The 13665-nt window shown below is 35.4% G+C and overlaps 1 protein-coding gene across 3 annotated transcripts in view; it reads left to right on the forward strand.

Moving 5' to 3' along the window:
* Window positions 1–9557, forward strand: part of TrpRS-m (Tryptophanyl-tRNA synthetase, mitochondrial) — a 48653-nt gene extending 39096 nt beyond the window's left edge. For all 3 annotated transcript variants that reach the window (XM_081759844.1, XM_081759846.1, XM_081759845.1), the window contains exons 5-6: window positions 4007–4128; window positions 8857–9557. In XM_081759844.1, the coding sequence (XP_081615970.1) occupies window positions 4007–4128; window positions 8857–9314 (580 nt within the window). In that variant the 3' untranslated portion in view covers window positions 9315–9557. The remainder of the gene's footprint in view (window positions 1–4006; window positions 4129–8856) is intronic.
* The last annotated feature ends 4108 nt before the right edge of the window (window positions 9558–13665 follow it).

The raw sequence follows: 13665 nt of genomic DNA on the forward strand, positions 1-13665 counted from the left end.
TGACGACCTTTACTGAAGAGTGGAAACAGTGTTTTGACGGCGTCATTATCCAGGATGAAACATAGTTGTTTTTGTCCGAACCTGAGAGCAAAACACGTCTGAAGGCCCACCTGCGCTGTAAAACATTTGATGTGAGAAAGACCTTATTTCCTGTGTCAAGCGATGGTGTAAAAGTCAATCTCCAGAATTTTACCAAAGTGCATTTACATCATGGAAAGAATGTTGCACGAGATGCGTCACAGCTGATGAAGGCTACATTTAGTAGGCTCAGTGTATAGCTAAATGTTCCAAGTATGTTCACGAAAATTTCATTCTCCTCCTGCAACAAATAAAAAAAAATAGAGACCACTGTACAAAACTTTTTGAACACCCTTTGTATAAGTTATTCCCTTTTTTTTTTTTTAACAACCACTATCAATGTACGTTTATACACTATTTATATGCAAACCTTCTACGTTCATGTTATTGAACGAGAGATAAATGGAATATATAGCATGTGCTGTAAGCCATGAATCCAAAAAGAAGAAAATTGCATATATTCATGCACACAGTTAAACAAAATTATTTAATTAAGTAAACTATGCATTATTTAAAGTGGAAGTTCTTTCTTCGTTCGTTCCGAGCTTCAAATTTTTCTATGACTTCATTGAAATCTGAAATAATCCTCGCCAAGTTTTTCTGAATAGAAAGCATCGCTACTGCAAATATTTTCCGCTTTATTTTCTTCAGAGTACAGAAACACCTCTCTCCTCCAACAATATGCAATTTGTTAGCATTTCTTTATATGAATATAAGGGACAAAAAGTTCATTTTCAGTAACTACGTATTTTTGTCTGCTGTTCTACTATAAAGAAGCATGAAATATAAGATTTTTCCTTCGAAAATGAAAAAAATAATAATAATAGTTTAAAATTCCAGCAGTTTAGGCTAAAGAAGACAGATGAGTATTGAAAGTGAATGATTTGAGATTATTTTTTATGCTCTCCGCCGGAAATCGAACACGAGATCATGTGCACGAACGACACAGAGCTAAGACATTTTCTCCTTCGAGACTCGACCCCCCCCCCCCAGAATAGGATATTTTTTATTTTAAAAATAAAATCTATAACAAGAATTTTTACCTTTGTATTATAAATGTAAAATAAAATCTATTGACTTCGAATGACCGCCCTCCCCCAAACATTCAGCCTGTATTCGCCCCTGTTATCACCAGACGCGTATTTGTTCTTTGCGAGTTCCTGTTTGGCGAATAACTTCTTTCTTCCAAGCGTCTATATCTCGCTCAATCTATCAATTGAGTCAAGCGCTGCCAAGCGGAGGAATTCGTAACTACTACAGAAGCTGACTATATACCAGTTGTGGACAAAGTAGCAACTGGAAGAGCGCAATACGGGAGGATAGCAGCGATGCAAAAATAAATCCACTTCCTCGTGTTAAGAGATAGGAGCTCGCTGCCATATGCTTAATGTTACTGCTTCCAGTGGCAACGCTCCCTGCAACTGGATTTGTAAATCACTCTCTTTCTTTCAGTTTTTTTAATTTAACTTTTTAGAAATGCATCAGTACTGTTTTGCGCTCAAGAGCAAAGGTTTATTTTTTACTGATCCACTACTTTAATACTTAAAAATATCTTTAGTATTGAAAAGTATCCGGTTGCACAACCATGCAACATATACCAGCCGCCGCTGGTAACAACATGAAAACATGCTAACCTTATTTTAACTGCAATTGTACTGAATATTTGTTTATATTGTTGATAGGATACTTACGTGCTGATAAATATTAGTATTAATAGAATGTTAAATCAGTTTTCTGAGTTGACTAATGTAGATGATTTGAACAATAATATGGATATCACTCATAATTATGTAAAATTTGTTTGGCAAATAAGTAATATATGTACTAATACTTATTGTTAAACTGGCATACTAGTAGTACAAATATAAATATGGAAGAGAAGTATTATAATTATTTCTTTATTTGTCATCTAGCATCTCAAGTCGTAATACAGAGAAATATCGTGTCTCCATGACACAATTGCTCTACAGGAAGACATAAATTATCTTACAGGCTGGTGTGAAATGTGGCACTTGAAACTCAACAGTAAGAAATGTGACAGTATTACTATTACTTTGAAAAAGTCTCCTGTTCCCTCCACATACCATATCAACGATTCCCCTATCACACATTCTGCTAGTCATAATGATCTTGAAGTCATCTTTGATTCAAAACTCACATTCTCTGACCACATCTCCTCAATACTAAAGAGTTCAATGCGCATGTTGGGACTTCTTTATCGATTCACCGAACTACGCACTGTTTCTTCATTAGCAACTTTTTATAAGACTTTAATAGCGCCTAAGATCGAATACTGCTCTCCCATATGGGCCATGGCAGCACCTACACATCTCTCCAGACTTGATTCTGTTCTCAATTTCTTCATCGCTATAGTCCGTTTTCGTGTTCCTGCACTTCGAATATTATCTAAGAGAGAACTCTTGCGACATCTTAATATTCAGACTCCTGAAGTACGCAGGATTGTCTCTGACCTGAAATATCTGCATAAAATAGTTAATGGAAACTTAAGATCGGAAATATTACTTCAGGAACTATCCTTACGTGTCCATTCCCGCATCACCCGGAATACCCACCTATTCCATCTTGCCCGTCCTAGGTTGGCTATTATACAGAGGTCTCTTTTTTATAGAATACCAAACTGTTATAATCAAGTAACAACTGATGTGGACATTTTTTCGAGCTACCCAGTGTTTGAAAGAGCAATTAAACGAGCTTTGACGGAATAGTTTTACTCTTACACTCTTTTTTCTATGTTGTTGTTATTGTTGTCTTGTTTTCTTTTTTCTTTCTTTTGTTAGCATGTCCCTGTGTAAAATGGCAAAGTTATGCTGTATCTGGGAATCTGTTCAATAAATAAAATAAATAATGCATATGGCTACAATTAAGCAAAAATAATTGTACGCATTTTGTATATAAATGCGTTTCTCTTCAATACATTTTGCTTTTATCATAAATGAAATAAGATATTGAAGGACTTTTCTATTGTTTAACATGGTGTTGGAGTAATTAGTTTGCAAGATATCAAACACTTTGGGCTAACAGTCAGTATGAAGCCTTGTTTATAGTTACAGTTATCTCACTTGCTTGTAGCTTTAAATCCCAAATAATCATAGCTTGAAAGTTTTCTCTGAAACCTTCGTCTAATTAAACACAGCAAAGATATAGGAACTCACTTGGGAAGGACTGCAAAAACCGTAAAGTAGTTGAGTCAAACTCGTAAATTGATAGTGTGACTCAATGTGGAATGCAGAGCTCAAGTTAAGTGTTCTTTTGATTGGTAAGTAAGAGTTGAATTCTCACTTGTGGTTTTATTACGTCAGACTGCGATGCATTTTTTAATCATTATCTTCAGTTCGTTAATTATGTTTACTCTGGCAATGCTTGTTGATAGGGAGTTTAGAATGTTGACTATTTTTTAAAAGAATAGTTTATGGGTTTCAGCCTGGCTTCAAATAAAATTCTTGAATCTATAATATTGTGCTGATTCACTGCATTAATGACATCTGGTGTCCTAACGGAGCGAGTTCTTCCAGTGCGAGGCTTATCCTCGACAGCCAATGTTTCATTATATCGCTGTATAAACGAATTTCTGTGTAATGTTCAGTTCCTGTAGTAACGTAAAGATGGTTGTTGGAGGGTGTCCGCACATGTGTAGAGCCAAAACTGCAACATGATCTTTCTTTCCCCACTCCATTTTCAGTCTGCAAGAAACAAAGGACAACAATGGTGTTGTAGGTTCAGCCAAAATTATTAAGGTTTCACAGAAATGCTAGATTATTTTCATACATCATTTCTAATCGTTGACATTTTTCGTACCTGTTTGCAACAAAACTTTTGACCAAACTGTATATACTTCTAAGGTTCTGGTGGTGAAAGTCGTGTTATCTTATAGAGGTATAGATTATGATAAGATTCTTTCTTCCAACAGAGCAACTCATGTACCAGTCGGGGAAGATCAGTTACAACATATTCAATTGGCGCAGCATTTATCAAAAGCATTCAATCGTAAATACGGAGAAGTTTTTCCCTATCCTAAAGCAATTATAGGAGGTAAGTATACACTTTTTGTGGTATATGTAGAAAATTTTAAGAATATCTAGTATCTTACTCTAAAATTTTGAGTTAAAATAAAATCCTCTATTCGAACTGCTCAAATAGACTTCTTGGGATAGACTCTTAGGCAAGTGAATTGCGAAGTATAAAAGAAAAACTGAAGCAAGAACGAAAGAATCATGATAGAAGTGGGAAATATACATTTCGCGTTACAGGGAGAAAACTTAGAAAATCTCAAAGAAGGGGTTAAAATAATTCATTTTGATAGGAATTTGCAAAATTAGGTTAAAATAATGGAAAGTTACTATGTAAAATAAATAGGAAGTTTTACTCGGGTAGTGGGAAAAGTGGAGGTTGTAGTGATTCTGGGTAAGTGGCTGAAAGAAAAGATAACTAAAGCAGAATTAATAGGTGATCGAGTAATGGAAAGACTGAAGAGAAAGAAGAGTCTGGCTTTAGTATCCGTCATACACGATAGAAAAAAGAAAACGACGAATGAAAGAAGAAATTCCAAGTAGTGAGAAAAAAAGGCACATCCGTAACTGTAGTTGGTAATTTGAGTGCTCTTAGGTAGCAAGATAAAGAAGATAATAAATGCATAGTAATTATCATTTAGGGTAAAGAAATAAGAGAGAAGAGAGACTGATCAGTTCTTACCAACATCTTTATGCCTGATGATAGAGAGCATGTGGTTCAACCAGGATATATAAAGAAAATACTCATGAAGTAGTGGCGTACACAAGGAATGGTTTTAGTATTCATTTCATTTTTATCTGTCATCGTCTCCTTTATCTTAAACAACAGAATCGTGGGACGTAAAACTCAAAAATACAATATAATATGGTAAGATTATCTTCGTTTACTGGAATATATTACTAGAAGGAGCTCTCCAATTGTACAGGGTGTATCTAACCTCGTGGGTCCAATTTATGTAGATGGCAGAAGTGTCCAATGGGAATATTGTGAGGTAGGGAACCTAAACGCCTATTTCAAGCACCACAACTTCTTGAACAAGTCAGAAATTGTACTAATTATAGTGTTTATCGTGTTGATGTAATCTACTTTATTTTGAATGAGATTATCGAAATTTTTCATTACATTATCGAAATTATTTGTAACAGATTCACTACATCTGATTGCTCAATTTTTCTCAACGGACACGCGCTTTCGTAATTTTTCATAAAAGAAACAAAATTTCTCAGTCTTTGGTGGTACTGGCAGACAAAATAGTAAACGATCGAATTACGTTTATACAATAACAGCCATTTACATTTTTGGTATCTTTTGTTGTATATTCAATGTGTTAGAAAAGATAAGAAAATTTTACCTTCCCAGGTATGTTGGAAGAAGGTAAAATGCTTATTCCTAAACGTACATGTTTTCAAAATCACCTGCTTTCCTTACTGAATTTCAGACTGAAGCTCTTCTTAGTCCATTTCTTTAAATCACTTTATTGACTGATAAAAAAAAAAGTGATATAAAAGTTTGTAAAAACAGAAGCTTTTAGTTCTTCGAGTTTATGTATACGAATTGATGTGAAAAATGAAGAAATCTTTTTCCTGTGAAAAGTGTTGAGATTGGTTTTGCTACACTTACTGCCTTTAAAAAATACCAACAAATAACAGACTTGTACTTTTTTTTTTTCGCCTAAATTACAGAAAGTGTGTGCAGAAATTTGTTCTTAAAATTCTAGAGAAGTCGCCTTTAAATTATAAATTGACTAGACCTCTTTCGTGTTTGGGTCTTAATGTTTCTGCAGAATCTGATGTTGAAATGAATCGAATGAACTCTCTTTCAGTTGAACTAGTTGAATATAACTTGTTAGATGTCCGTAGGATAAACAGTTGCAAAGCAGTTCAAAGAGTCATATCCGAATCCAAATTGTAAAAGAATTATGAGTCAAAATCTAGAACTTACCAGCGTTTGGATGATTTTGGTTAAATAATTTGGAAGAAATGTTGTTAAAATGATTCTGATTTTCTCTTGGAAATTCAAATCTAGAAAGAAGATTTTCAATGAATACAGAATGAGTAGCTAATAATTTGAAAGAACTAACTTTAGTAGCTCACAGACTTAGTAAGATTCAGTAGCTTCTTCTGGTGGCCTTGAGAAACTATCCATAAGCAAATCTGTAATTCATTATGGACGACATGCTCATACTCGTTTTGCAGAAGCAAAGAATCAGCGTCAAAGAGAACAAGAAAAGAAATGAAAATATGCTGAAGAAGTAAAATAAAGATTATTCTAAACGAGCGTAAATTTAAGACGACTAAAATAATGGAAGATGTGCGCAATATTGATGAGCAATTAAAGTGTTTGAAGAAGTGAAATAAATTATAACATCATATTGATTTTTTTTTTTTTTCTAGTGATATGTCGTTAATGTACCGCAGCCAGTTTTCGGCATAAACGCATACCATTTTTTGATCTCACTATGACTTTTTCCCTTCATATGTTAAAAAACTTTCATCATGTAACTAAATTTATAGGTTAAAGTTTCAGGGAAGTTGTTTAATTCCTTACTTTATGCATGAATTTTTAGTAGATAAGTGCTCTGTAATTTCATAATGAAATACATTGTTTTTAAATTGTTCTAGTTGATTAGGGAAAAATGTATTACTTATGTAACACCATTGTCATGTTTTCTTGGTTTCATTTTTCCATCAAAATGGAAAAAGTGTGTTACTAATTATATATCAAAGAAAATTTTTAAGACTTCTGGAAAACCGGAAAAAGTCAGAGAATTCTTTCCGGCAATTTTTGTAGCCACTCTGAAAAGATAAAAAGTGGGAATACAGTCGGTGAACCGAACTCAGAATCTCCTGGGTGTAAAGCTGTGGAACACAGCCTCTGTTGCCGAGCCAAGCCTATTGCTGGCCGGGGTCGGCCACCGAATAAAATTATATTTATTCCTTAGACTAGGTTACTTGCCTACCAAATTTCGTTCAGACTCAACCAGTATTTACCGAGAAATAAAGTACTACATACAACCCGATCCGAGTGTGTGTCTGACCGATCTCGGCGACCAAATATAGCGATCTTTATTCCGTAGACAATGGACTACTTGCCCACCAAATTTGATTCAAATCCGGTCAGGGATAGGCTCTGCTCGGCTCAGCACGGCTAGAGAAATTAAGTACCACATACAAGCCATGTCAAGCTTGTCCCTACCGAGCCTGGCCATCAAATATAGTAATCCTTAGACGAGACCTACTTGGCCACCTAATTTGGATTAAATGCGGCCAGTAATTGCGAAGAATTAAAGTACTAGACACAAATTTGTAGGATTTACGATTTACGGATAAACACAGTGTTGATTGCGAAGAATAAAGTACTAGACACAAACCTGTAGGATTTACGATTTACGGAGAAACACAGTGTTGATTGCGAGAGCCCTAGCTCTAGATGTGCACGTGTAGTGAATTTACGGGGCAGATATGTTAAGGTTCTCCAAAACGATGCAGTTAGTTTTGGACTTTCCATCAAAGGAGATGTGCACAGAGAGTCTTTATCCCTGAGTCGCGTTCCACTTCTTCTTGAAAACAGAATATGTCTTCTAAAATTCTGCTTGAAAGCGTTCAGTTACAGCGGACGAGGTTCCTGCGTATTCCAAAACACACAACCACCGTACACGTTTACTGAACGCCGTATGTGCCACTTCTGTCTTCCATTGGCATGCCATGACTATGCGCTTGTTTGTTTCTTTGTTTTACTAAATACTTGGAGAGCTTTTCTTTGTATCAACATAAGAATTATAATGAAACTCTTTATCTGTTGAGATTTTTAGATATTTCATAGACATACAACACAGTGCTTTTGCTTGAAAAAAAGATGATATTTAGTCAAAGCAGATTCTTATTTTATATGATTTAATTCCATTTATAATGAGAATACAGGACCTTTGGAAGGAAGATGGGTAATTATGTTTGTTACGGGATTGTAAAATAAGAACTGTGAATCCATTAATATCAGAAGAAATTAAAAGTGTTAAAATGATGAACAAGGTAAAAGAGTTAGGTGAGGATATACATAAATCAAGAGTTGTATCAGGTATCTGAGAATTTTTCAATTCTAGCATTCTTTCCTAGAGCCATTTTAGGTAGTTTTTTGGAAGTCACAAATCAATTTAAATAGTTTCAATGGCACGGATGAGTTTTGAAACTTTACTAAAATTAGTTTAAAATTATGAAAACCCAAAAAAATTTCCAAAGCTTCTGAATCAAGTTATTACATATTACGCTATTCTTAGTGTTTTATAAGTAATGCCGAGTTAGTTTCTCTGAAACAAGAGAGAAGTTCTGCGGTTTTGTTTTGCGTTCTTATGCAGTATCGAGATTATAAGGACGGAGCGTATTATTAAAGTGGGATCTGAAATTATACTCGGGTTTGTATTCGACGCATTGTACTTCCAGCACGATTTGTACTTGGGGATAGTCTGGAGATTAGTATTCATACAAGACAATAATATTGTATGAAAAGTTTGACATGTAAATAAATAAATCAGCGTTAACAAAGTATAAAACAATTCTGAAAATCATGAAGAAATAATGTTTTAAATAGTTGGCTTTGGAAATAGATTCATATACAAATGATTTCGTCTATTAGCTCTTTATTTTTATGTAAGTTGCAGTATTCTGTTTATTGAAGTACATGAATATTTTCTGTTGTGCTTTTACTGGTGGATTTCTTGTTCAATGTTTATTAAACTGTTCGTTGTTATTCCAGATGAAACTGTCAGTCGTTTGAAGAGCTTGAGGAATCCAGATAAGAAAATGTCCAAATCAGAACAAGATCCTCGGAGTAGAATAGAACTTTCAGATCCCCCGGAAGTGATAACAGAGAAATTTAAGAAAGCTATAACAGATTTTACTTCAGCAGTGACTTTTGATCCAGCGAACCGACCTGGTGTATCTAATTTAATTACGATTCATTCCCTTTTCAGTGGTAAAACGGAAACAGAAATTTGCAAGGAAAATGTAGGTATTGACACAGGGCAATACAAACTAGTAGTGGCAGAAGTAGTATATGAAAACTTACATAAGATTAGGACAGAAATCCAAAAGTTACTCAACGAACCGCAGTATCTAGAGCAGGTATTAAATAAAGGTAGTGAGAAAGCTTCAAATATAGCAGAAGAGACCATAGATATTGTGAAAAGTTTTGTTGGACTGAAAGTTTCGTGATAATTGCGATGCTTCAATAATGTCTATCATTTTTAGCGTTTTAATAAGATATATATCTATGTAAAATGTATAAATGATTATACACTTACTAATTTATAATGTTCAATTTTGTACATACTTTATTCTAGACGAACTGTGTAAGAGCTACACAATCTTGAGATAAGTTTTGTAAGAATATAACAAACTGAGATATCAAAAATATTTTGATCAGGTCTAAATAAAGAATATGCACTTAATTGTCAATCTTTGCCTTTTCTTGCTCTTACGAAATATTGTACAGTTGTTGCAATATTTGTAAAACAAAATTAGTCGATGTGAGATATCATGTATAATAAGATAGTATACATGTATCTTAGTGAGTTTAATCTTAAAATAGTAGGTAAGTTAGTTGTAAGGTCTAAATCTGAAAGCTAACCTGAAAACAAGAATGAGGTAAAAACAGAATGTTCTTATAAAAATTTAATACTAAGACCTCCTGTTGGATTAATTCTTGTCTATATATATATATATATTGGTTTCAAAGCCATGGGATAATCCCACAGGGAGTCCTAGTATTATATTTTAATTATATATATATATATAAATATATATATATATAGGGGTTGGACAAAACAATCTAAAACGTTTGCAAAAGTGTGAAAATCATACCTAGTATGGTGTGGGGCCTCCTTTTGCGTCGAAAACAGCTTGGATCCGACGTGGAATGGACGTATACAGCTTCTGAATCTGGTGTGTGGAATTTTGTACCATTGTTCCTCCAAAACATGCTCCAGTTCCGTAAGGGATGCTGGTGGAAGGTAATGAGACCGAACACGCCTTTCTAACTCAGACCACAATGGCTCAATGATGTTCAGATATGGTAATTGTGGGGCCCAGGGCAGGTGTGATAGCTCCTGCTCATGCTCCTCAAACCATGATTTCACCGTTTTTGCAGCGTGAGAGGGTGCCAAATCATCTTGGTAGATGCCATCACCATCAGGGAACAATATGTGTAGAACCTGGTCCCCCAAAATGGCCTCATACGCCTTAGCATTCATCATTCCATGCAGGGCTACGATGGGACCTGCAGAAAACCACGATATCACTGTCCATATTGTAATAGAACCACCCCCATGCTTTACAGTTGGGAGCAGACAGTCTGTATCATACGCCTGCGACGGTGTTCTCCACACGTAAACACGACCGGTTGTTGGAAACAAGGTGAAGGCCGATTCATCGGACCACATTACGTGCATTACGTGTTTCCACTGCTCATGAGTTCACGCCTTGTGTTCCTTGCACCACTGGATACGCCTCTTCGCATTTACTGCTGTGACCAGGGGTTTGGCGATAGCGGCCCTGCCATGAATTTTAATTTTATGAAGTTCCCGTCGCACTATTTATGATGAAACCTGGTTCTGTAGGCCGGAATTGAGTTCAGACGTAATTTTCGTTGCAGTAGTATTCTTTTTAGGTGCTACAATCCGTTTTAATGCCCTCCAGTCCCTATCTGACAGGATTGTCTTTCAACCACTGTTGTGCTTTGCAGACGTCGTTTGCCCATGAATTGTGTATGCCCTCGTGACATTGGACACAATGCCTTTCGATACCCCCACAATGTTCGCCACTGTTGCCACTGAAGCTTCAACCAGACGGGCACCAACGATCATGCCTCTTTGGAAGTCTGTCAGGTCGCCCATTTTACCGCATCACTTTCACACCACGACAATCACAGGTGAACTGGTTACTGCTGACGGAAGAGGAAGGTCCACATGACACATTGAAAACAAAAAAACGATATATACATATATGGGTGGCCCAAAAGTAGGTATACACCCTGCATTGATCAAGTAGAACATTCTAGTTAATGTGTTTATTTGTTCCGGCTCTTCCGAACTTAAGATATAAGTAAACATACATTAAGAACAAATAATAAAGAGAGTCAGTCTACCTGATGGATAACAATAAGAAATTATACAAAATGCAATACGGTACTGTATACCTTCTTTTGGGCCACTATATATATATATATATATGTCACCCACCATTTCAGACATTCTTCAAATTTTATAAATATGTTTGTTTACTTTTTACTTAAACTGTGAACACTACAAAAAAAAAAAAAAAAAAAGGACGATGTGCTGTTTCTGTTTTGTCCAAATCTTGCATACTAATCGCTGGCATTCTTATAAGCTGTACATGCAACGTAACTAAACCAGGCTCTGCAGATAAAGTTCTGTACGTAGGCTACGAAATAACACGATCTGGATACCTCGTTTACACGTGGCGTATTGTTCAACGACGAGGTCTATTTCTTCGTATTGAGAGATCAATCGACATAATCTCGGTACTTGTGTGACAGCAGTCTGAGTTGGGTTAATCCGAGAAAGGAACATAGTCTTGCAAAAGTAATGATGTGGTGTGTCATATGAGACGTCTGCAATCGTTGGTTCATTTTTCATCAGCATTTTCTTAACGGCGCAACAGTACCCGACGCTCCTCCAGAAACATGTGTTTTCTTTCCTTCTGAACCAAGAAGGCAACTTTCCTTCTTTTCAACACGATAGACCCCTCCCAACTATGACGTTGGTGTGCGTTAATAGCTCGATGCACAATTCCCAGGAAAGTAGATAGGTCTCCGTATTCCCGTGGAATGGCCACCCAGATGACTTGATCTACATCCCTTGATTTCTGTTTGTGGGGCTATCTAGAGCAGATGGTATATGGTGAGAAATCCCGTGCACTTACAAGAACGCATTCAGCACGAGTGTGACCACATTTCACCGGACATCCTGTTGCATCTATAGCTAGAGTGGGTGCAACGATTACGATTGTGGATCAGACGGGATGGGCACCAATTAGAATATGTGCTGTAGCGTACCGTTGGACAGTAATTTTCAAACTTTAAATATTAATAACATGCCAAACATACAAGATATGAAAGGAATAATTTCACCTATGAATTCCCGAGTTAACGCCGGTATTATTTTATACGCGACATGCCCTTCTTCCCATTTGAAATTTCGAATTTGCGTTTAACCCTATATTGCGCAATTTATTAATTGTTTCGAGAAAAAAATATTTAGATGTTTTTTCTTACTGTATTCGCGTATCTAAACCAAACTAATAATAAATTTTGACATTCACATTTACCATATGACGTCAGTAGAATTGTGTATTTGAATTAACATTGCGCAATTATGAACCTTATTTGTTTAATTTTTCATTAATATGCAATACAGAATTTTTTAGACGTTACAGACTTGCTTTACACCTAGTATTGCGCAGATTTTCATAACATGCTTTAGTAAACAATATGTATTCTAAGGTATGCTGAAACATAGTATGTTTAATCTGAAATTAATAACATATCTTTCATGGATCACACCTATTATGTATAGAATGACAGTAAACAATTTTTCTTTGAAGTGAAACACAATGCCGTAAGACATGTTATTAGCAACTTGGCGAATTCTATAGAATGAAATCCAATAGAATCTTGTCCTTGGTATGCGAAAATGGACATGAACATTACGGTTCCTAAATATTTCTAATTCTAACTTAGTTAGTTTCAAAGGTTTATTGGGGTCCTTCTGGTTAGAATATAAAATGCTTTCACGAACGATTAAATCCAGAATATCAGCACTAAAAACATTTGGAAATATTCAATTGGAGATCTGATTTCATTTAGAGAAGACAAACTCGATTTCTATTGTGGTGACTGAAGAGGTGGATAACTTCTTGTTATTCTTTTCCATTCGGGCTGACGACTGGCAGCAGTTGTAGCCTGACTGGAATTGGCATTTACTGTTTCATCTGAAGAAAGAAAAAAAAGCAAACGATTCTTTTAATTTATTAATCTAAAAGTATCTATTTCAATAAAATCAATGTAAAATACTGGAGTACAATAGTTTTGAACATATCTTCTGATCCATTTGAAGTTTCAGATTTAGGATGCCATTCTTCATCGTCTGAATCTAGAACTCCTAACTCTATCGCTTACCTAGAGCTGCTATCCTCACTGTCGTCAGGAGGTATATATGGCTGAACGAGTCGTTTTTCCGAAATATATTCTTGCTCACCTGTTAAAGTAATATAAGCTTTTACAGTCTTCAAGAATCTTTATCGGCAATAAATCGGTAAATAATACTAAAGAGTAACAGAAAGTAAAGAGAGAGAAAGAGTAACTGAGGTTTTCAAAATAACACAAAATCAAAAAAAAAAAAAGAGAAAGATGTCTGAAATGACGTTGTTACGTTTAGTATTTTTTTTCGTGTTCAACTTCATATTATTTTTATTCATAAGTTGGTAACACTGAAAGCATACACTGCACGCAACAATGCTTTCCATGAGCCAATAAAAATTCCAACAA

The sequence above is a fragment of the Thermobia domestica genome, chromosome 5 (genome assembly GCF_964235325.1).
Source record: "Thermobia domestica chromosome 5, izTheDome1.hap1.1, whole genome shotgun sequence".
Classification (NCBI taxonomy): domain Eukaryota; kingdom Metazoa; phylum Arthropoda; class Insecta; order Zygentoma; family Lepismatidae; genus Thermobia; species Thermobia domestica.